This window comes from Triticum dicoccoides, chromosome 7A (genome assembly GCF_002162155.2).
Source record: "Triticum dicoccoides isolate Atlit2015 ecotype Zavitan chromosome 7A, WEW_v2.0, whole genome shotgun sequence".
Lineage (NCBI taxonomy): Eukaryota > Viridiplantae > Streptophyta > Magnoliopsida > Poales > Poaceae > Triticum > Triticum dicoccoides.
In genome coordinates this window covers 730,210,068-730,232,939 of record NC_041392.1, presented here as the reverse complement: position 1 = coordinate 730,232,939, position 22,872 = coordinate 730,210,068, and the positions used below count along the sequence as shown (strand labels likewise).

The window sequence follows — 22,872 nt, the reverse complement described above, 5'->3', positions numbered from 1 at the left end:
GGGGGTGGGGGGCGGAGGCGGCGAGATCGAGATGGGCTAGGGCACGGGCGGTTTGGGGACTGGGGTTGGCGTCGGGGGCCTGGGGAGCTAAAACTCGGGGTGGGGTGGAATGACGGGAACGCCCCTGGCGGGTGCGCTGCGGGGGCGCCGCGCGGGGCGGCGTTTTGGGGATTTCGCGTGCGCATGAGTGGATTCGTGTGTCAGAGGATAAAGGGTGGAGGAGAGGAGTGAGGGAGGGAGGTCGCCGCCGCGCCCGGCGACAGCGACCGGTGTGGTGGTGGTGGGTGCGTCGGTCCGGCCCACGACTCGGTGAGGCCCAAGATGATAGTTTCTTCTTCTTCCTTTTTCTCTTTTATTATATATATATACTACTATCTCCGTTCCGAAAAGTAAGGCGTATTTTGTTTCGTCAAGACATGCATTTGACTAATAATTACTCTGTAAATACAAGATTATATGACATGAAATTTGTGCCACCAGATTCATATTTAAAAGATACTTTGTTATGGTAGTGATTTTGTATCACATAAATGAAATGCTAAAAGTGCAATTGTTGGTCAAACTCTTATCTTAATGAAAAAAATACGCCTTATTCATCGGAACGGAGGGAGTCCGTGAGTTGCCATGAAAGCCAATTTTTTTTAATGTGTATATAAATGCTAGGTCTGTGTTAAGGTAGAAGGAGAGGTAATTACACCTTTTTTTTAGATGGAGGTAATTACACCTTATATGGCATAGGGCAAGCGAAAGCACCAAGGATTAGATTTTTATTTTGACTAAATGGCGTACGGGAAGATGCAATCAAATATGGCATGAAATTAAGCGGCGTAATTTCAAGTTATTGCAAAAGATAAAGTTAATTAAGATTGAGTTGATGTAGTGCTCCCCGCAAAAAAAAAGAGTTGATGTAGTGCTGCAAAAAGGTATGTAAACTAGATGATGCCCCGCGCGTTGCTGTGTGAACCTTGGTAAACATATGCATAAATAAATGTTACGAAACTAACACTAATGCAAAAAGTTAAATTTAAGAATGTTCTCATGATATATTTTGAAAAAATAAAATATATGAAGCACGTGAAAAAATGTTTTATAAAAAAGATAAATCTATTGGATTGAAGTCAAATGGGATGCTATTTTTAAGAAAAATGTGTAACATGACCTACATATATTTGCTCCAAATGTACAACATACAAATATATGTAGGTCATGCTACAAAAATGTGTAACATGACTATCTACTAGTGGTTGGGGCTCGCCATTGTAGGATTCTTGAGAGGAAGCTGTGCGTGTATTTCTCCCTCTTAAAAAAACTCATCTTCATCTCAAAATTAAAAAGAGCTTTCTCACAACACGTGGACATCACGTCCATCTCAAAAAGAAAAAGAAAAAACTAAAAAAATTCTCAAGAAGAAAAAGGAAAAAATCTCACTTCCAACTTTCAAAATTAATCTCCAAAAAAAGCTTTTCTCAAAATAAAAAAATCGCACTTTCATCTTCCAAAAATAATCTCAAAAACATCAAAGTTTCTCACCACGGCCAACCAGCATGCGCCACGTGGCCATGCTGGTTGGTCGCTCTTCTCCCGCACGTTAATATTTTAGTGCCTGCACAAAAGTAAGTGAAACAAATTAACATGCATGGTTGCTGAGGTGGCATGGTTGCATGAATAGATTAGTGCACAATTGTTACTTGTGACCACAATGCATGACTTGATGAGGTGGCATAGTTGCATGAAGAGGAAAAACATGCATGGTTGCATGTATAGATTAGTGCACAAATTGTAACTTATGACTACATCATTGACTTGATGATGTGGCACAGTTGCATGAAAAGGAAAAATAGATAGTGGATTACAATTATTTAAGAATAAAGGATTAATGTGATTGAGTGGCGTGTTGGGAAGGTGCGATCAAATATGACGTGGTGGGAAAAAATGATTGGATAAAAAAACCAATGGTTGGACATGGTGGAAGGGGGAGAACCGGTTGACGGAGAGTTTTGCCTGGCACAAAAAGAAACGCTACTTTTTTAAGTACTAGGTATGTGCTCGTGTGCTCCCACGGAGCTGAAAATTTATAATGTATAGATGCTATGTATGTTTTAAGTTAGAATGGGACACAATTTCACCTCATATGACATGGGGCAAACGGGAAGCACCAAGATTATAATTTTGATCATAAATTTGGTGGCATGGGTCATGCATGGTAAGTAAACTAATGTGATTGAGCGGCATACAGAGAGGTGCAGTCAAATATGACATGGAATTAAGCGGTGTAATTCCACATTATTCCAAATGTTAAGTTAATAACTAGCACAATGCGCACACGTTGCTACGAAGCCATAAAAGTCGATGAGTTCTCATCGGCTTAGGAGATTATCAAAAGATGATGGTCTTGCAGCCGTTGTATGGTCCACGATTGAAAAAGAGAACAAAAATATAATGGAAGGTCATGTTGCAATCACTAAAGAGTTTCGAGCGATCATAGTAGGTCATTTGCAAGATTTACAGTGAGATAAGTAAGTGTTTTTTTAATGATATGAGTATGTTGAATGCACAAGATCGTGAATTCACTAATAGAGAAATGGCTAGCCACAACTTTAGTTGGTGGCGTCATGTTTAATCAACGCCAACACTATTTTTTTATATAGTGGTGGCATCGCATATTTCGTACATCATCACTATGCCTTTAGGGGTGGCGTTGATTTTCTATTGAATGCTACTTGTATGTGGGTGTTGGAAATATGCCCTAGAGGCAATAATAAAATGGTTATTATTATATTTCCTTGTTCGTGATAATTGTCTATTGTTCATGCTATAATTGTGTTATCCGGAAATCATAATACATGTGTGAATACATAGACCACAACACGTCCCTAGTGAGCCTCTAGTTGACTAGCTCGTTGATCAAAAGATAGCCATGGTTTCCTGACTATGGATATTGGATGTCATTGATAACGGGATCACATCATTAGGAGAATGATGTGATGGACAAAACCCAATCCTAAGCATAGCTCAAAGATCGTGTAGTTCGTTTGTTATAGCTTTTCCGAATGTCAAGTATCATTTCCTTAGACCATGAGATTGTGCAACTCCCGGATACCGTAGGAGTGCTTTGGGTGTGCCAAACATCACAACATAACTGGGTGACTATAAAGGTGCACTACGGGTATCTCCGAAAGTGTCTGTTGGGTTGGCACGAATCGAGACTGGGATTTGTCACTCCGTATGACGGAGAGGTATCTCTGGGCCCACTCGGTAATGCATCATCATAATGAGCTCAATGTGACCAAGTGGTTGATCACGGGATCATGCATTATGGTACGAGTAAAGTGACTTGCCGGTAACGAGATTGAACGAGGTATTGGGATACCGATGATCGAGTCTCGGGCAAGTAACGTACCGATTGACAAAGGGAATTGTATACGGGATTGATTGAATCCTCGACATCGTGGTTCATCCGATGAGATCATCGAGGAGCATGTGGGAGCCAACATGGGTATCCAGATCCCGCTGTTGGTTATTGACCGGAGAGTCGTCTCGGTCATGTATGCGTGTCTCCCGAACCCGTAGGGTCTACACACTTAAGGTTCGGTGACGCTAGGATTGTTGAGATATTAGTATACGGTAACTCGAAAGTTGTTCGGAGTCCCGGATGAGATCCCGGACGTCACGAGGAGTTCCGGAATGGTCCGGAGGTGAAGATTTATATATAGGAAGTCAAGTTTCGGCCATCGGGAAAGTTTTGGGGGTAATAGGTATTGTACCGGGACCACCGGAAGGGTCCCGGGGGTCCACCGGGTGGGGCCACCTATCCCGAAGGGCCCCATGGGCTGAAGTGGGAGGGTAACCTGCCCCTGGTGGGCTGGTGCGCCCCCCATGGGCCTCCCCTGCGCCTAGGGTTGGAAACCCTAGGGGTGGGGCGCTCCACTTGGCTTGGGGGGCAAGCCACCCCCTTGGCCGCCCCCCCCCCCCTTGGAGATCCCATCTCCTAGGGCCGGCGCCCCCCCTAGGGGTCCTATGTATAGTGTGGGGAGGGAGGGCAACTGCACCCTAGCCCCTGGCGCCTCCCTCTCCCTCCCGTGACACCTCTCCCTCTCCCTGAGCTTGGCGAAGCCCTGCCGAGATCACCGTTGCTTCCACCACCACGCCGTCGTGCTGCTGGATCTCCATCAACCTCTCCTTCCCCCTTGCTGGATCAAGTTGGAGGAGACGTCTTCCCAACCGTACGTGTGTTGAACGTGGAGGTGCCGTCCGTTTGGCGCTAGGTCATCGGTGATTTGGATCACGACGAGTACGACTCCATCAACCCCGTTCTCTTGAACGCTTCCGCTCGCGATCTACAAGGGTATGTAGATGCACTCCACTCTCCCTCGTTGCTAGATGACTCCATAGATTGATCTTGGTGATGCGTAGAAAATTTTAAAATTCTGCTACATTCCCCAACAGTGGCATCATGAGCTAGGTCTATGTGTAGTTTCTATGCACGAGTAGAACACAAAGCAGTTGTGGGCGTCGATATTGTCAATTTACTTGCCGTTACTAGTCTTATCTTGATTCGGCGGCATCGTGGGATGAAGCGGCCCGGACCGACCTTACACGTACGCTTACGTGAGACTGGTTCCACCGACTGATATGCACTAGGTGCATAAGGTGGCTAGCGGGTGTCTGTCTCTCCCACTTTAGTCGGATCGGATTCGATGAAAAGGGTCCTTATGAAGGGTAAATAGAAATTGGCATATCACGTTGTGGTTTTGGCGTAGGTAAGAAATGTTCTTGCTAGAAACCTATAGCAGCCACGTAAAAAAACTTGCAACAACAATTAGAGGACGTCTAACTTGTTTTTGCAGCATGTGCCGTGTGATGTGATATGGCCAAAAGGATGTGATGAATGATATATGTGATGTATGAGATTGATCATGTTCTTGTAATAGGAATCACGACTTGCATGTCGATGAGTATGACAACCGGCAGGAGCCATAGGAGTTGTCTTAATTTATTTATGACCTGCGTGTCAACATAAACGTTATGTAATTACTTTACTTTATTGCTAAAGCGTTAGCCATAGTAGTAGAAGTAATAGATGACGAGACAACTTCAATAAGACACGATGATGGACATCATGATGATGGAGATCATGGTGTCATGCCGGTGACAACGATGATCATGGAGCCCCGAAAATGGAGATCAAAAGGAGCAAATGATATTGGCCATATCATGTCACTATTTGATTGCATGTGATGTTTATCATGTTTTACATCTTATTTGCTTAGAACGACGATAGCTTAAATAAGATGATTCCTCGTAATAATTTCAAGAAAGTGTTCCCCCTAACTGTGCACCATTGCGAAGGTTCGTTGTTTCAAAGCACCACGTGATGATCGGGTGTGATAGATTCTAACGTTCGAATATAACGGGTGTAAGCCAGATTTACACACGCAATACACTTAGGTTACTTGACGAGCCTAGCATGTACAGACATGGCCTCGGAACACGGAAGACCGAAAGGTCGAGCATGAGTCGTATAGAAGATACGATCAACATGAAGATATTCACCGATGTTGACTAGTCCGTCTCACGTGATGATCGGACACGACCTAGTTGACTTGGATCATGTTTCACTTAGATGACTAGAGGGATGTCTATCTGAGTGGGAGTTCATTGAATAATTTGATTAGATGAACTTAATTATCATGAACTTAGTCTAAAATCTTTACATTATGTCTTGTAGATCAAATAGCCCACGCTAATGTTGCCCTCAACTTCAACGCGTTCCTAGAGAAAACCAAGCTGAAAGATGATGGCAGCAACTATACGGACTGGGTCCGGAACCTGAGGATCATCCTCATAGCTGCCAAGAAAGATTATGTCCTAGAAGCACCGCTAGGTGACGCACCCATCCCAGAGAACCAAGACGTTATGAACGCTTGGCGGTCACGTGCTGATGATTATTCCCTCGTTTAGTGTGGTATGCTTTACAGCTTAGAACCGGGGCTCCAAAAGCGTTTTGAGCAATATGGAGCATATGAGATGTTCGAAGAGCTGAAAATGGTTTTCCAAGCTCATGCCTGGATCAAGAGATATGAAGTCTCCGACAAGTTCTTCAGTTGTAAGATGGAGGAAAATAGTTCTGTCAGTGAGCACATACTCAAAATGTCTGGGTTGCATAACCGCTTGACTCAGCTGGGAGTTAATCTCCTGGATGACGCGGTCATTGACAGAATCCTTCAGTCGCTTCCACCGAGCTACAAGAGCTTTGTGATGAACTTCAATATGCAGGGGATGTAAAATACCATTCCTGAGGTATATTCAATGCTGAAATCAGCGGAGGTGGAGATCAAAAAGGAACATCAAGTGTTGATGGTGAATAAAACCACTAAGTTTAAGAAAGGCAAGGGTAAGAAGAACTTCAAGAAGGACGGCAAGGGGGTTGCCGTGCCCGGTAAGCAAGCTGCCGAGAAGAAGCCAAAGAATGGACCCAAGCCCGAGACTGAGTGTTTTTATTGCAAGGAAAGTGGTCACTGGAAGCGGAACTGCCCCAAATACTTAGCGGACAAGAAGGCCGACAACACTAAAGGTATATGTGATATACATGTAATTGATGTGTACCTTACCAGTACTCGTAGTAGCTCCTGGGTATTTGATACCGGTGCGGTTGCTCACATTTGTAACTCAAAGCAGGAGCTGTGGAATAAGCGGAGACTGGCGAAGGACGAGGTGACGATGCGCGTCGGGAATGGTTCCGAGGTCGATGTGATCGCCGTCGGCACGCTGCCTCTACATTTACCTACGGGATTAGTTTTGAACCTCAATAATTGTTATTTAGTGCCAGCTTTGAGCATGAACATTGTATCAGGATCTCGTTTAATTCGAGATGGCTACTCATTTAAATCCGAGAATAATGGTTGTTCCATTTATATGAGAGATATGTTTTATGGTCATGCCCTGCTTGTGAATGGTTTATTCTTAATGAATCTCGAGCGTAATGTTACACATATTCATAGTGTGTGAATACCACAAGATGTAAGGTTGATAATGATAGTCCCACATACTTGTGGCACTGCCGCCTTGGTCACATAGGTGTCAAACGCATGAAGAAGCTCCATGCAGATGGACTTTTAGAATCTCTTGATTACAAATCATTTGACATGTGCGAACCATGCCTCATGGGTAAAATGACCAAGACTCCGTTCTCAGGAACAATGGAGCGAGCAACCAACTTATTGGAAATCATACATACTGATGTGTGCGGTCCAATGAGTGTTGAGGCTCGCGGTGGCTATCGTTATGTTCTCACCCTCACTGATGACTTGAGTAGATATGGGTATGTCTACTTAATGAAATACAAGTCTGAGACCTTTGAAAAGTTAAAGGAATTTTAGAGTGAGGTTGAAAATCAATGTGACGGGAAAATCAAGTTCTTGCGATCAGATCGTGGGGGGAATACTTGCGTCACGAATTTGGCACGCACTTAAGGAAATGTGGAATAGTTTCACAAGTCACGCCGCCTGGAATACCTCAGCATAATGGTGTGTCCGAACGTCGTAATCGCACTCTATTGGATATGGTGCGATCTATGATGTCTCTTACCGATCTACCGTTGTCATTTTGGGGCTATGCTTTAGAGACTGCCGCATTCACTTTAAATAGGGCTCCGTCGAAATCCGTTGAGACGACACCGTATGAATTATGGTTTGGAAAGAAACCTAAGCTGTTGTTTCTAAAAGTTTGGGGGTGCGATGCTTATGTCAAGAAACTTCAACTTGAAAAGCTCGAACCCAAGTCGGAAAAATGCGTCTTCATAGGATATCCTAAAGAAACTATTGGGTATACCTTCTACCTCAGATCCGAAGGCAAGATCTTTGTTGCCAAGAATGGATCCTTTTTAGAGAAAGAGTTTCTCTCGAAAGAAGTAAGTGGGAGGAAAGTAGAACTTGATGAAGTATTACCTCTTGAACCGGAAAGTGGCGCAACTCAAGAAAATGTTCCTGAGGTGCCTACACCGACTAGAGAGGAAGTTAATGATGATGATCATGAAACTTCAGATCAAGTTGCTACCGAACTTCGTAGGTCCACAAGGACACGTTCCGCACCAGAGTGGTACGGCAACCCTGTCTTGGAAATCATGTTGTTAGACAACGGTGAACCTTCGAACTATGAGGAAGTGATGGCAGGCCCAGATTCCGACAAATGGCTGGAAGCCATGAAATCCAAGATAGGATCCATGTATGAAAACGAAGTATGGACTTTGACTGACTTGCCCGATGATCGGCGAGCCATAGAAAATAAATGGATCTTTAAGAAGAAGATAGACGCGGATGGTAATGTAACCATCTATAAAGCTCGGCTTGTCACTAAGGGTTATCGACAAGTTCAAGGGGTTGACTACGATGAGACTTTCTCACCCGTAGCGAAGCTGAAGTCCGTCCGAATCATGTTAGCAATTGCCGCATTCTATGATTATGAGATATGGCAAATGGACGTCAAAACGACATTCCTTAATGGTTCCCTTAAGGAAGAATTGTATATGATGCAGCCGGAAGGTTTTGTCGATCCTAAGAATGCTAACAAGGTGTGCAAGCTCCAACGCTCAATCTATGGCTGGTGCAAGCATCTCGGAGTTGGGACATTCGTTTTGATGAGATGATCAAAGCGTTTGGGTTTGCGCAGACTTATGGAGAAGCCTGCATTTACAAGAAAGTGAGTGGGAGCTCTGTAGCATTTCTCATATTGTATGTGGATGACATACTGTTGATGGGAAATGATATAGAATTCTTAGAAAGCATAAAGGTCTACTTGAACAAGTGTTTTTCAATGAAGGATCTTGGAAGCTGCTTACATATTAGGCATCAAGATCTATAGAGATAGATCGAGACGCCTCATTGGTCTTTCACAGAGTACGTACCTTGACAAGATATTGAAGAAGTTCAATATGGATCAGTCAAAGAAGGGGTTCTTGCCTGTGTTGCAAGGTACGAGATTGAGCACGGCTCAATGCCCGACCACGACAGAAGATAGAGAAAAGGTGAGTGTCGTCCCCTATGCCTCGGCCATAGGGTCTATCATGTATGCTATGCTGTGTACCAGACCTGATGTAAACCTTGCCGTAAGTTTGGTAGGAAGGTACCAAAGTAATCTCGACATGGAACACTGGATAGCGGTCAAGAATATCCTGAAGTACCTGAAGAGGACTAAGGATATGTTTCTCGTTTATGGAGGTGACGAAGAGCTCGTCGTAAAGGATTTCGTCGATGCTAGCTTCGACACAGATCTAGATGACTCTAAGTCACAAACCGGATACGTGTATATTTTGAATGGTGGGGCAGTAAGTTGGTGCAGTTGCAAGCAAAGCGTTGTGGCGGGATCTACATGTGAAGCGGAGTACATGGCAACCTCGGAGGCAGCACAAGAAGCAATCTGGGTGAAGGAGTTCATTACCGACCTAGGAGTCATTCCCAATGCGTTGGGCCCGATGACTCTCTTCTGTGACAACACTGGAGCTATTGCCCTTGCCAAGGAGCCCAGGTTTCACAGGAAGACCAGACATATCAAGCGTCGCTTCAATTCCATTCGTGAAAGTGTTCAAAATGGAGACATAGATATTTGTAAAGTACATACGGACCTGAATGTGGCAGATCCGTTGACTAAACCTCTCCCTAGAGCAAAACATGATCAACACCAGGACTCTATGGGTGTTCGATTCATCATAATGTAACTAGATTATTGACTCTAGTGCAAGTGGGAGACTGTTGGAAATATGCCCTAGAGGCAATAATAAAATGGTTATTATTATATTTCCTTGTTCGTGATAATTGTCTATTGTTCGTGCTATAATTGTGTTATCCGGAAATCATAATACATGTGTGAATACATAGACCACAACACGTCCCTAGTGAGCCTCTAGTTGACTAGCTCGTTGATCAAAAGATAGTCATGGTTTCCTGACTATGGACATTGGATGTCATTGATAACGAGATCACATCATTAGGAGAATGATGTGATGGACAAGACCCAATCCTAAGCATAGCTCAAAGATCGTGTAGTTCGTTTGCTATAGCTTTTCCGAATGTCAAGTATCATTTCCTTAGGCCATGAGATTGTGCAACTCCCGGATACCGTAGGAGTGCTTTGGGTGTGCCAAACATCACAACGTAACTGGGTGACTATAAAGGTGCACTACGGGTATCTCCGAAAGTGTCTGTTGGGTTGGCACGAATCGAGACTGGGATTTGTCACTACGTATCACAGAGAGGTATCTCTGGGCCCACTCGGTAATGCATCATCATAATGAGCTCAATGTGACCAAGTGGTTGATCACGGGATCATGCATTATGGTATGAGTAAAGTGACTTGCCGGTAACGAGATTGAACGAGGTATTGGGATACCGACGATCGAGTCTCGGGCAAGTAACGTACCGATTGACAAAGGGAATTGTATACGGGATTGATTGAATCCTCGACATCGTGGTTCATCCGATGAGATCATCGAGGAGCATGTGGGAGCCAACATGGGTATCCATATCCCGCTGTTGGTTATTGACTGGAGAGTCGTCTCGGTCATGTCTGTGTGTCTCCCGAACCCGTAGGGTCTACACACTTAAGGTTCGGTGACGCTAGGGTTGTTGAGATATTAGTATACGGTAACCCAAAAGTTGTTCGGAGTCCCGGATGAGATCCCGGATGTCACGAGGAGTTCCGGAATGTTCCAGAGGTGAAGATTTATATATAGGAAGTCAAGTTTCGGCCATCGGGAAAGTTTCCGGGGTAATCGGTATTGTACCGGGACCACCGGAAGGGTCCCGGGGGTCCACCGGGTGGGGCCACCTATCCCGGAGAGCCCCATGGGCTGAAGTGGGAGGGGAACCAGCCCCTGGTGGGCTGGTGCGCCCCCATGGGCTTCCCCCTACGCCTAGGGTTGGAAACCCTAGGGGTGGGGGGGCGCCCCACTTGGCTTGGGGGGCAAGCCACCCCCTTGGCTGCCACCCCCCCTTGGAGATCCCATCTCCTAGGGCCGGCGTCCCCCTAGGGGTCCTATATATAGTGGGGGGGAGGGAGGGCAGCCGCACCCTAGCCCCTGGCGCCTCCCTCTCCCTCCCGTGACACCTCTCCCTTTCCCTGAGCTTGGTGAAGCCCTGCCGAGATCACCGTTGCTTCCACCACCACGCCATCGTGCTGCTGGATCTCCATCAACCTCTCCTTCTCCCTTGTTGGATCAAGTTGGAGGAGACGTCTTCCCAACCGTACGTGTGTTGAACGCGGAGGTGCCGTCCGTTCGGCGCTAGGTCATCGGTGATTTGGATCACGACGAGTACAACTCCATCAACCCCGTTCTCTTGAACGCTTCCGCTCGCGATCTACAAGGGTATGTAGATGCATTCCCCTCTCCCTTGTTGCTAGATGACTCCATAGATTGATCTTGGTGATGCGTAGAAAATTTTAAAATTCTGCTACGTTCCCCAACAGTGGGACCTAACATTCTAACCAGGCATAACTTAGTGGCGGCGTCATGAAACCATGCAATGCCAGCACTAAAGCTAATAGCTATGGCGTGGTAATTTTCATGACGCCACTAATATATATTTTGTGGGTCCACTTTCGAGGCGTGATACTCTCAAGTGTACCTATAATTTTTGATTGTTTCATGCTATTATAGTATCAATCTTGGATGTTTTATATGCAATTACAAGCATTTATATATCATTTTTTGGACTAACTTATTAACTTAGTGCCCAAAGCTAGTTGTTGTTTTTTGCTTGTTTTTGGTTTTCCAGAATATCAATATCAAACGAAGTCTGAATGCCGCAAAACTTTTGGAGATCTTTTTCTGAAAAAAGAGACCCTGGAAGCTTCGGGAGAGAGCTAGAAAATGAAGGAGGGGCCCACGAGGCACCAGGGCGCGTCGTGGTGGCTGGTGGGGCCCGTGTTCACCCATTTGACCTAATTCCGCCTCTATAAATTCTCTAAAATCGGGAAACTAACAGGAAGCCACCCGAAATACTTTTTCTGCCGTCGCAAGCTTTTGTTCTTCAGAGATCCCATCTAGAGGCCTTTTCCGGCACTCTGCCGGAGGAGGAATCAACTACGAAGGGGCTCTACATCGACCTTGATGCCCTTTCGATGATGTGTGAGTAGTTTACCACACACCTATGGGTCCATAGGTAGTAGATAGATGGCTTCTTCTCTCTCTTTGATCTTCAATACAATGTTCTCCTCGATGTTTTTGGAGTTCTATTTGATGTAATCACTTTTTACGGTGTGTTTGTTGGGATCTGATGAATTATGAGTTTATGATTAGATTATCCATAAATATCATTTGAGTCTTCTTTGAACTCTTTTATGCATGATTATTATAGCTTTGTATTTCTCTCAGATCTATTGATTTGCTTTGGCCAACTAGATTGAATTTTCTTGCAATGGGAGGGGTGCTTTGTGATGGGTTCGATCTTGCGGTGCTCAATCCCAATGACAGAAAGGGACATGACACATATTTGTATCGTTGTCATTAAGGATAAAAAGATGTGGTTTATTCATGCGTGAATTTACTTTGTCTACATCATGTCATCTTACTTAAGGTGTTACTCCATTCTTTATGAACTTAATACTCTAGATGCATGCTAGATAGCGGTTGATGTGTGGAGTAATAGCAGTAGATGCAGGCAGGAGTCGGTCTACGTGTTTCGGACGTGATGCCTATATACATGATCATTGCCTTGGATATCATCATGATTATTCGCTTTTCTATCAATTGCCCAACAGTAATTTGTTTACCCACCGTATGCTATTTACAAGAGAGAAGCCTCTGATGAAAACTATGACCCCTATGTCTACTTTTATCATATATTAAAATCCCAAAATACATTGCTGTAATTTTGTACTTTATTTATTTTGTGTTTTATTTATCTATCTATCACTACAAAATTTAATCTTTGCAGATAACCGCCGAGAGATTGGCATTCCCTTGTTCGCGTAGGGCGCAAGTATTTATTATTTTGTGTGCAGATATTACTAACGAGGTGTTGCGTGGTTCTCCTACTGGATTGATAACCTTGGTTCTTAACTGAGTGGAATATTTATCTCTATTGTACTACATCATCATCTCCTCTTCGAGAAAATCCCAACGCAGCTCACAAGTAGCAGGGCCCTTTATCCGACCCACATAACACCAGCGTGGCTAACGTCGCACACCACAAATATATGTAGTAGTGGTGGCGTTGGTTACGTCCGGGATGCCACTAATTACGTCACAACACTATTCACATGTGAACCTAGCTTATTCATCTCTATCTAGCTATCTCTCTTCCTTTCCTCCTTCTCTCTTCTCTTGTTTTTGAGAAAACAACAAATTCTTTCTCATGATTCTAATTAGATAGTTAGATTTACCTAGGTGATGCATTAATTAAGCTTCTTAGCCTTCACACACACACACACTCCCCTAAGCTAACTCTCTCCTCCACCCACTCACACACTTGCATTACACTTTCCACCACTCTCCATTAATGGTGCCCGCCAACCTACATACGCGTCGGCCGGCCGCGCGATTGATCAACGACTAGCTCGAGATAATCTTCTCGTCTCTCTTTAGGTAAATATAACAAACTTCTCGTTAAATATATGCATGATGGTGTGGATGCATGTGTGATGGATATGTGTGTGATTGCTATATAAATTGCATTGTGTTGCTCACGCTATGTTTCTTATTGCAGGGAATGTCTAGAGAGTTGCGGGTGTTTTTAGCGAAACATTGATTCATTTCCGTTTCGTCAAATTTTTGCCACTCAATATGTCTCACTTTTACCAAAGGTCACATCAAATTTTTTATGACCTCATTGGTAATATATATAATTCTTCTCTACTTATACCCTTTGTGGGCTGCTTGATCTATGGAAAGATTCAATATGGATCAAAGTGTGAATGGCTTCCTCAATTTCACGGTGGGAAATATGATACAAAAGGGCGACGTGCAGATATTATGTCCATGTAAGAAGTGCAAAAATGGAGTTTTCCACAACCCATTCGAAGGCAGCGTGATGGTGCACTTGCCCCATCATGATTTTATTCTAGGTTATACACGGTGGACAAAGCATGGTGAGGAGGAGGAGGATGGTGTTAGCAATGATGAAGAAGCGGCGAGTCATGTACAAGCGGAAGACCCATTTGATGGAGGAGAGGCATCGGAAGGAGGAAGCAATAAACAGATGCAGGGAGTAGAAAATGATGAAAATGACACCTGAACATGAAGAGGATCATCAGGCTGGAAATGATCATGCTTTCACATAGGAGATGTCATTGGTTGCAATGCTGCAGGACCCTCATGTCAAAGATCTACTCCGGAAGAAGACGACAAACGAGAGAGTTGCTATTAAAGGGGCTCTCAAGTTGGGGCAACTAGAAATATACGCCAAAACACCACTGTATGAAGGTTGCGACCCCAAGCCCGCCTGCCTGCACGTCATGTCAAACCTCTAGACATCAAGGCAAAATTCAAGAGAACGGACGCAAGCCTGGATGCTGCATTGGAATATTTACACAAAGTTTTTTCCAAGGGGAATTTGTTGCCTCGTAGTGTTGATGAGGCGAAGAAGATCGTGTGCCCTCTTGATTTGTTGCATGTAAGATACCACACATGCATAAATGATGGCATAATATATCGAAATGAGTATGAGCACAAAACAAAGTGTCCAAATTGCAAGGAACCCTAATTGAAGCCTGGAAAGAAGGATCCTCAAAAGGTTGTATTTGTACTTTCCGCTGATTCCTCGCCTGTGATGGCCCACAATTATAGGGGATCAATAGTAGTCCTTTCGTTAAGTAAGAGTGCCGAACCCAACAAGGAGCAGAAGGAATCAATAGCGGTTTTCAGTAAGATATTCTCTGCAAGTGTTGTAAGACGGTTGTGTGATAGATAGTTTGATAGTGGTATAATTCATAACAAGTAACCAAAGGATAAGACGAGGAAGCAAAGTGGCTCGATCCTTTTTATTGCAAAGGATAAGATGGAAGTACATTTCATAGTGATTAAAATGTTCTCGAGGACACAAGGGAATTTCGTCTAGTTACTTCCACCATGATTCATAGACTCGCGTTCACTGCTTTGATAAGTTAATATGTGGGTAGACCGGAGCTAAGGTGTTGTTCTTACTGGAACAAACAACCTACTTATGATTACCCCCTATCGCAAGCATCTGCAACTACAAGAGAATAATTAATATAAATCTAATCATAACATTAAACATGTGGATCCAAAACAGCCCCTTACAGGACATCTCATAAACTGGGGTTTAGATTTCTTTCACTCCCGCAAACCATAATCTACAAACTAATTCCACAATGCCTTCCCCTAGGACCAAACATGATAATGTGTCATGTAGTCAACATTCACGCGACACCACTAGAGGAAGAACAACACAACACATCATCAATACATTGAACAAAATCAACTTCACATGATTACTTATAACAAGACTTCTCCCATGTCGTCAAGAACAAAAGGAACTACTCACAAATCATATTAATGTCATGATCAGAGGATATAAATTTGTAGTTAACAATTTGAACATATAATCTTCCACCAAGTAAACCAACTAGCATCAACTACAAGATGTAATCAACACTATTAGCAACCCACATGTACCAATATGAGGTTCGAGACAAAGATTGGGTACAAGAGATGAACTAGGGGTTGGAGATGAGATGGTGCTGGTGAAGATGTTGATGGAGATGAGTCCTACCACAATGAGAGGAGTGTTGGTGATGGCAATGGCTTTGATTTCCCCCTCCTAAAGGGAAGTATCACCAGCGGAATCGCTCCGCTAGAGAGCAAAAGTGCTCCTGCCCAGGTTATGCCTTGAGATGGCGGAGCTTCGCCCCGAAAGTCTTCTCCTGATATTTTCAGGGTAAATGGTTTCATATAGCGGAAGATGGGCATCAGTGTACAGGCCCCACAAGCTCACATGGCACGCCCCGGGGGGAGGGTGCGCCACTTTAGCTTGCTGCCCCATGGAGGGTCCTATCTGGTATCTCTTTCTTTCAGTATTTTTTATATATTCCAAAATAAATCTTCGTAAATTTTCAGGTCATTTGGAGCTCCGGAGAATAGCTATTTCTATTGTAGCTCTTTTAGGTCCAGAATTTTAGTTGCTGGCAATCTCGGTTTTGTGATGTAACTTGCAATTTTAAGAGAGAAAGGACATTAAAATTGCATAAAAAGTGAAATATAACTTTAAAACAATAAAAATAATAGTAGGAAAACATGATGCATAATACTCCCCAAGTTTAGACTCCGCTTGTCCTAAAGCGAATACTGAGCTCGATAATCATGTCCACAGGTTTACAGTGAGAGAGGTGTCTATAAAAGAAAATATGGACACAATAGCATCATGATCATTATTATAACATCAATTAACAATCATAAAACTTCTCATGATTAAGTAACAATTCATTCACAAGCTAAAGGGTGTAAGCAATAAACTTTGTTGGAAACTAATAAACTATGTTCTCAGTCATCAATGCAATTGCAATTCATCATATTTTCAGGAAGGGTTTATGTAAGAGCTTTTGATTTAGTAAACTTCACATACTCAACCATCATATAGTCTTCCATGATTGTTAGCACTCAAAGCATATTTTTAGAACAAACAATTTCAATCAAACACAAAGGAAGATGGGGGCTTAATATTTCACCTCCGAACTTACTTATCTCGGGGATACTGTCAACAATAATAACTCATGATTACAAATATATAACTAGATATATATGTCTGGATCATTCCTACCACATGATGCTTGCTGAGTGGAGAATAATTGAGATTGGAATAGGAGCAAATATTTTTTACTCTTGTATGAAAGTAAAAATTAAACACTGAGAGATAGGCCCTTCGCATTGGGAAGCAGATGTGCACTTTTGATTGTTGGGTGTGCAAACTCCTAATGCAAAAGGAATGTCACTTTATATTGCCCCCTATGATAGGAACCTTTATCGAGCAATCCGTCGCTTTTATTGCGTTACCACCATAAGATCGTACAAAGCTTGTTTTTCCTTCTAATAAAAGATAATACATATTTAGGAGCAATTTTTATTGCCTACACCAATGACAACTTACTTGAAGGATTTTATTTAAATCAATAAAATTACTATAAAAATATCTAAAAATGATATGATAATAACATGAAACAATAAAAAATAATATAAATATGTTTGAGACGTATCAACATCCCCAAGCTTAACCTTTGCTCGTCCTAGAGTAGATAGATGATAAAACAAATATATTTTTTATGTCGAATTTACCTAACATAATCTTGACGAAATGATGTAAAATATTGTGAACTCAAGATAAAAGTGATTCAAGGCAACTGTTTATAATTGATGATAAGCAAGTAACATTAAAACATGCAAGTAAAATCACCTCTCGCTTTTCATGGATCAATGCTTTCTTGTCATGACCACCAACACTAGAAGGTTTAGAAAGGTGCCAAGTGTATCATGGCCTGAGATGCTCATGGTTTTATCAAATCAAAATATTTTATCATAACACGACGAGAGTTTTGGTCAAGTAACCAATCACATGAATCTCCCTTTTGAACTACTTAGCACTTCATGCGGTGCCCAAAACACAAACTTTGATCTTCACACTAATAAATTGAAAAAAGAGAATGATGATGGAGGTTTAATTGAGAAGTCAAACGAAAAAAATAAAGTCTCACACCAATTAAAAAGTGACCATTAGGCAATGGAGAGACATTATAGTCGATATCAATGAAAGGAATAGGGATTGACATGCAACAAATGCACTAGAGCTATGCGTGTATGAAAGCTCTCTAAGTGAACTAGTGAGTGTGCACCCAACTTGGTTGCTCACAAAGACCTAGAGCATTTGAGAAAGCTTATCATTGGAATATACAAGCTAAATTCTATAATATAAAAATTCTACTAGTATAATCATGAAGCACATGAAAACTCTATATAAAATGCATAGCACAATCTTGTATAGACATTACGTCCATGATGTGTAGACCGTTAATCCAACTACATCTAAAATTAATACTCCACCCAAAGATCGCTATCCAACACGCTCTTGAGGTATTATAAGTTCATAACAAACAAAGCATTACAATAAGCATGATAACATAATGTAGATGGTAACTGTCAACCAAGTGTGACATGTCTGTTCCCGACCGAGGATGTGAGAGGAAAGCTCGGTTCTATACAGAGTTCCTACACAATGAGTTTCTTTGCATGGACGCAGGAGCTCGAATGGGAACTTGCGTCTTGAGTCGGGGACTAGAAGATCAAAAGCGCCACATCGCTTCTCTTGTGTGTCAGCAACAGAATCCCTTAACATACTTACTCTGGTCATCCATGATTATTCGTTGATGGGAATACATACACTGTAAATTGTTGAAGCACAATCACCCAGGATTTAGCTGTAGGTGTACTCAAATACTTATCAAAATAACAATTAAGTTGCAAACATTTTACACTCGAGTAATCAAGAGGTACTTGTGTCCAGACCTGGAGCTCCATCTTCACATCGATCAAAATGAAAAAAGGTCGCCCGTCTCCCAATCGGCGCGGCTGCATTGTTAGCCGCCGGTGTGACTCACCACTGTCTATGTCTCTTGGCATGCAACCCTTCCTCCAGAGAGGAACCAAGCAAACCTAGGACCATTGTTGTCTAGTAAATTAGGATGAACAATCTGAGGAAGAAACACCCGGGATCAAACACAAAATCACTGAAATTTACCAATGAAATTATCTCTCCCCTGGGGTTGGCCGCCCCAGTCATCGTGGATATCCATGGCAAAAAATGCGTTCTCTTGTCCAATCACAACCTTGTCAGACAAAGTCACAAAGATACTCATCTCTAGTTTGCTATGATAGGCAATTGGAATACGTTTTTTTTTGGATAAGAATGTTAAAATCTGCGGCATGATACATGAATGTAGCTCTTAGTCAGTCTGGAAATGAAACAAAAACAAGGATAGGTACCTTGGTGAACCCATCAAACATCCGAGAGTGATAACAGGTCCACCGCCACCTAAGCTAATGGTTCTCTTTAGCCTGACGGGTATAGAGCAATCGGTTACAAATAAAAAGAATACGTATATGCACCTACATGTTATGATTTAGTAACACAACCCATGACATCATTAGTTGATTGCTTATGTGAAGCAACATGGGGTGGGGTTCTAGGTTGGAAAAGCATTCACAATGTCGTGATACTCGTAATTACCTGAAATCAGTGGAGTTCCACAGATGAATGATGCCATGTTCTGTTCCTGTAATTATAACTGGAAGGTTTGGATGGGCAAGGACACAATGAACTGGCGACATAGCTTCCAGCGTACAAATGCACTCCCTTTTCTGCAAGTCCCAGATCTGATTTGAAAAAAAAAACAGTGTATGGACTTCAGCATTATTTATTTTCCGAAAAGGAGTATCGTCCTGGCCTCTGCTACTAGCATTAAGCGATGCACATACTGTATTAATTAGCTAATGTAGTATTTGATGACAATGGCAGATCTACCTTGACAGTGGCGTCATAAGATCCACTGATCAAATACTGTTGATCTCCACATGTGACAAAATCAAGGCATGTCACCTTCTTCAAATGTCCAAGCAAAGAATATTCCGGGTCGGAGGAATCGAACCTCCAAACCTGAACAAGCATATACAAGGACTCAATCTAGTAGACAACTTACCTTCATAACGCAAAAGTTTAGTTAGCAAAAGGAAAAATACCTGTACTTCGCCATCATAAGACCCACTCGCAAAACTGTTGGTGTCCCTTGTGTTGAACGCAACTGCCTCTGCTGTGACAGCCTCAGACTCAAATATTCGTGTGGTCTTCCAGCTCAGGTCCCAGTTTAAAAGCATTAAACCTGATGCCAACACATATGGTAGGATCGGATGAACAGCTAGTAGTGTACTGGTCCCGTAATCACCACGTTCAAAACAGATCTTTTCGATTTTTGTTACACATGAACAGTCATACACATGGAGGTGAGCACGATCTGTATAGCTACAATCAGTTGCCTTCTTGCAATAAATTTGACGCAGCTTACTGAAATTACAGTGGTCAATTTAATTAGTACTCGATGGCAGTGTATATTTATATGAGTATATGAGGATGCAAGTTGTGCTTAACTATTAATCCTAGTTATGAGTCAGAAAGAATACCTGCATCCTGATCTGAGACTTTAAACGAATTAATCAGGAACTGCATGCCGTAGAAAATGGCTTTGTTAGTTCAACAGAAAAGGCCAATGCGTAATTCTTCACTTCTCAACATATATACATTGAGCAGCAGTATATATAGACGAAATATTAACATAATTATAAATATGTAGAGATTGCATTAGCTTGCCTTCATCTCATTGTTCCATATGCTAGCATATCCACTATTATGACCTGTTAAAATCCTTCGTGACAACATAAATTTTAGTGTAGGGTATAATAACATCCAACACATTCACTTGAACAAAAGAATGAAAATATATGCACCCACCAAGGTTCTGTTGGATGTGCATCCAGGGACCACAAAGAGTCAGGATTGTACTTCACAGATATATTCTGATCCAACAAAACACCAGTCAAACTCAGAAACAATAGCTGAAATTAAGTTGACCAAGGTGGCTGGTGCATTGTTGTTCTAATCGCCAGCAGGCAAGCAAATTTATTGAAGTCAAGAGATGGAGAAACAGAAGTGCTGATCGAGTTAGTGTACATTATATGTATAGCTATTCTGCAGAATAACTATTCAACAATCTTTATACACTGGGCAGCGTGGCCGTTCTATTGTACATAGTCGGCAACTATGTGAACCACTCATGTTGTACTATGTCAAATGCTTACCTCTCCAACTCTTTTCTGTTAGATAGTGGATTTTCTACACCCTCCATGAACAGTAAATTCAGAAAAAAAAATCTAAATTGTTGGACGTCAAACGTGATCAAGAGTTTTAGCTTCTTGCAAATTTTCGTCCACAAATAACATTCTAGGAGCCATCACCAAAAATAACAAAATCAGTGTTCAAAACCAACGCACCTCAGATGTGATCTCTCCGTACTGCACATAAACAGCTTTCAGTGTCACTTCATGCACCATATTCCCAAACTGTTTGGCTTCTTTGAAAAATGTATCAGACTCAGATTGGTCATTGAATACCTCGATGTACTTATCTCCCAATAAACTGCTCTGAATAACGAGATCAAAGTCTGTCTCTTCCTTTAGCTTCATCTCCTCCTTCATTGTCACAGTCAAAGTGTAAGTGGATCCGTGAGGTACAATGCCGCACAACGGCAACTTTGCGAAGCACCATGGGGACTTGCCACTCTTGTCTACAAGTCTAAATGCCACATTTTCATCTGTGTTGTTTGTTAGGTGCAGTGAGCAAGGGATAGGCTCATCGGGACAATAGGGGAAGCGGAGTTCCAGCGGGTGGACATCAAGTAGCTTGCTGATGGACCCTGCCTTTTCCTGCTAAATAGATGAAACATTGGATAGGTAAGGTTTCACACACTGGCGTGAACTAATTAAAAGATGATTATTACATCAACATGGATTTTACATTTAATATGAGATATCGATCTGCATTCTTGAAACTTGAAAGGACTAACTACAACTGAACTACCCCTCAAAGAAAAAAAAAACTACAACTGACTAGAAAAGTCAACCTGGTATGTGAGCTCTCAACTTCCCATATTTTAAACACCATACAAAAGACACCATTAAGTTAATGGAAATTCAGTTTTGTACCAGACCTTACATGCTCCAGGGTCAAAAGTAAAATTAAAAAAGTTAACACATTTTTAAAAAGTCTTGACTACCTTTTAGCACTTACAGTCTTCTGCCCAGCACACAACACATGTCTTTTCCCTACAAAAATTTGCACGCATGTTCAAGACATGAACATGTTGTTAAAACAATCACACTTCGTAAACTTTTTTACTATTTTTTAGTTCAATGTTTCATGCTCCCGAGTACAAGAATGCTGCCCTCGTTTGACACACTTCCATCTAAACAAAATTAATGAAGTCACCTTAGACATGTCTCCGGCATGGTGTGTCGTGCATGCACTTAATTGCTGCTCACTTTTATCAGTTGGTTGCTCCTGATAATTCACATCATCGATATCCATAATTGCCACTGCATTTTCTTTTCCAATCACAAGCCTACATATACCCATATAACATTACAAGTCTGGCATGACAAAATACGAAGCATGGCTGTACAGCTAAGAATATATGCTGTTAGCAATAAAACAAAAGCATGAAAATATACCCTCCCATCACACATGCGATATGGTAGACAGCTCCAACACAACCAATCTTGATGACTCTATTAAGAGTCGGGGGGCATGAATAATTCCTATGCATGGGAATTTCGTTTGTCAGCAAGTAGAGTGGAAATCCATGTATGATTGAGTACATTCAGTGGAATATTGTATTACCCGCAGTTTGTGGTGCTCCACAAATAAATAGCGCCATCTTTTGAACCTGTAATTAGAATCTGAAGATCGGGTTGGTACAAGAGAGACATTACTGGAGATACGAAAGCCTCAAGTGTATGTATACACATCATCTTCCGCAGATCCCATATCTGATTTCAACAAAACAAAGGATGTATTATGATCACTCTCTATATGTACACGTCCTACATTAGTTTGTTATTCCATGTGAATAGCAGACCTTTGCAGTCTGATCACGTGAGCCAGTAACCAAATACTCCTGATCATCACATGTGAAGAAATCCAGGCAATTCACTATGCTCGAATGCCCTACTAGAGTGTATATAAATTCGGGAGAATCAAGACTCCAAACCTATATAGGGGATCAGAATCAAAGAAAATCAAAGGTCAACCAGCAATACTTGTCTTC

General features: G+C 42.2%; 1 protein-coding gene across 1 annotated transcript in view; it reads right to left on the bottom strand.

The window, feature by feature from the left end:
* Positions 1 to 17,935: 17,935 nt before the first annotated feature.
* LOC119334074 overlaps positions 17,936 to 22,872 on the bottom strand; it is a 9,538-nt gene continuing 4,601 nt past the window's right edge. Inside the window, 16 exon segments of the mRNA XM_037606738.1 lie at positions 17,936 to 18,381; positions 18,506 to 18,652; positions 18,738 to 18,826; positions 18,983 to 19,054; positions 19,227 to 19,372; positions 19,521 to 19,652; positions 19,736 to 19,967; positions 19,970 to 20,057; positions 20,174 to 20,213; positions 20,361 to 20,415; positions 20,502 to 20,566; positions 21,041 to 21,472; positions 22,035 to 22,167; positions 22,277 to 22,363; positions 22,446 to 22,594; positions 22,684 to 22,815. Of these exon segments, the coding sequence (XP_037462635.1) occupies positions 18,594 to 18,652; positions 18,738 to 18,826; positions 18,983 to 19,054; positions 19,227 to 19,372; positions 19,521 to 19,652; positions 19,736 to 19,967; positions 19,970 to 20,057; positions 20,174 to 20,213; positions 20,361 to 20,415; positions 20,502 to 20,566; positions 21,041 to 21,472; positions 22,035 to 22,167; positions 22,277 to 22,363; positions 22,446 to 22,594; positions 22,684 to 22,815 (1,911 nt within the window). The 3' untranslated portion in view covers positions 17,936 to 18,381; positions 18,506 to 18,593.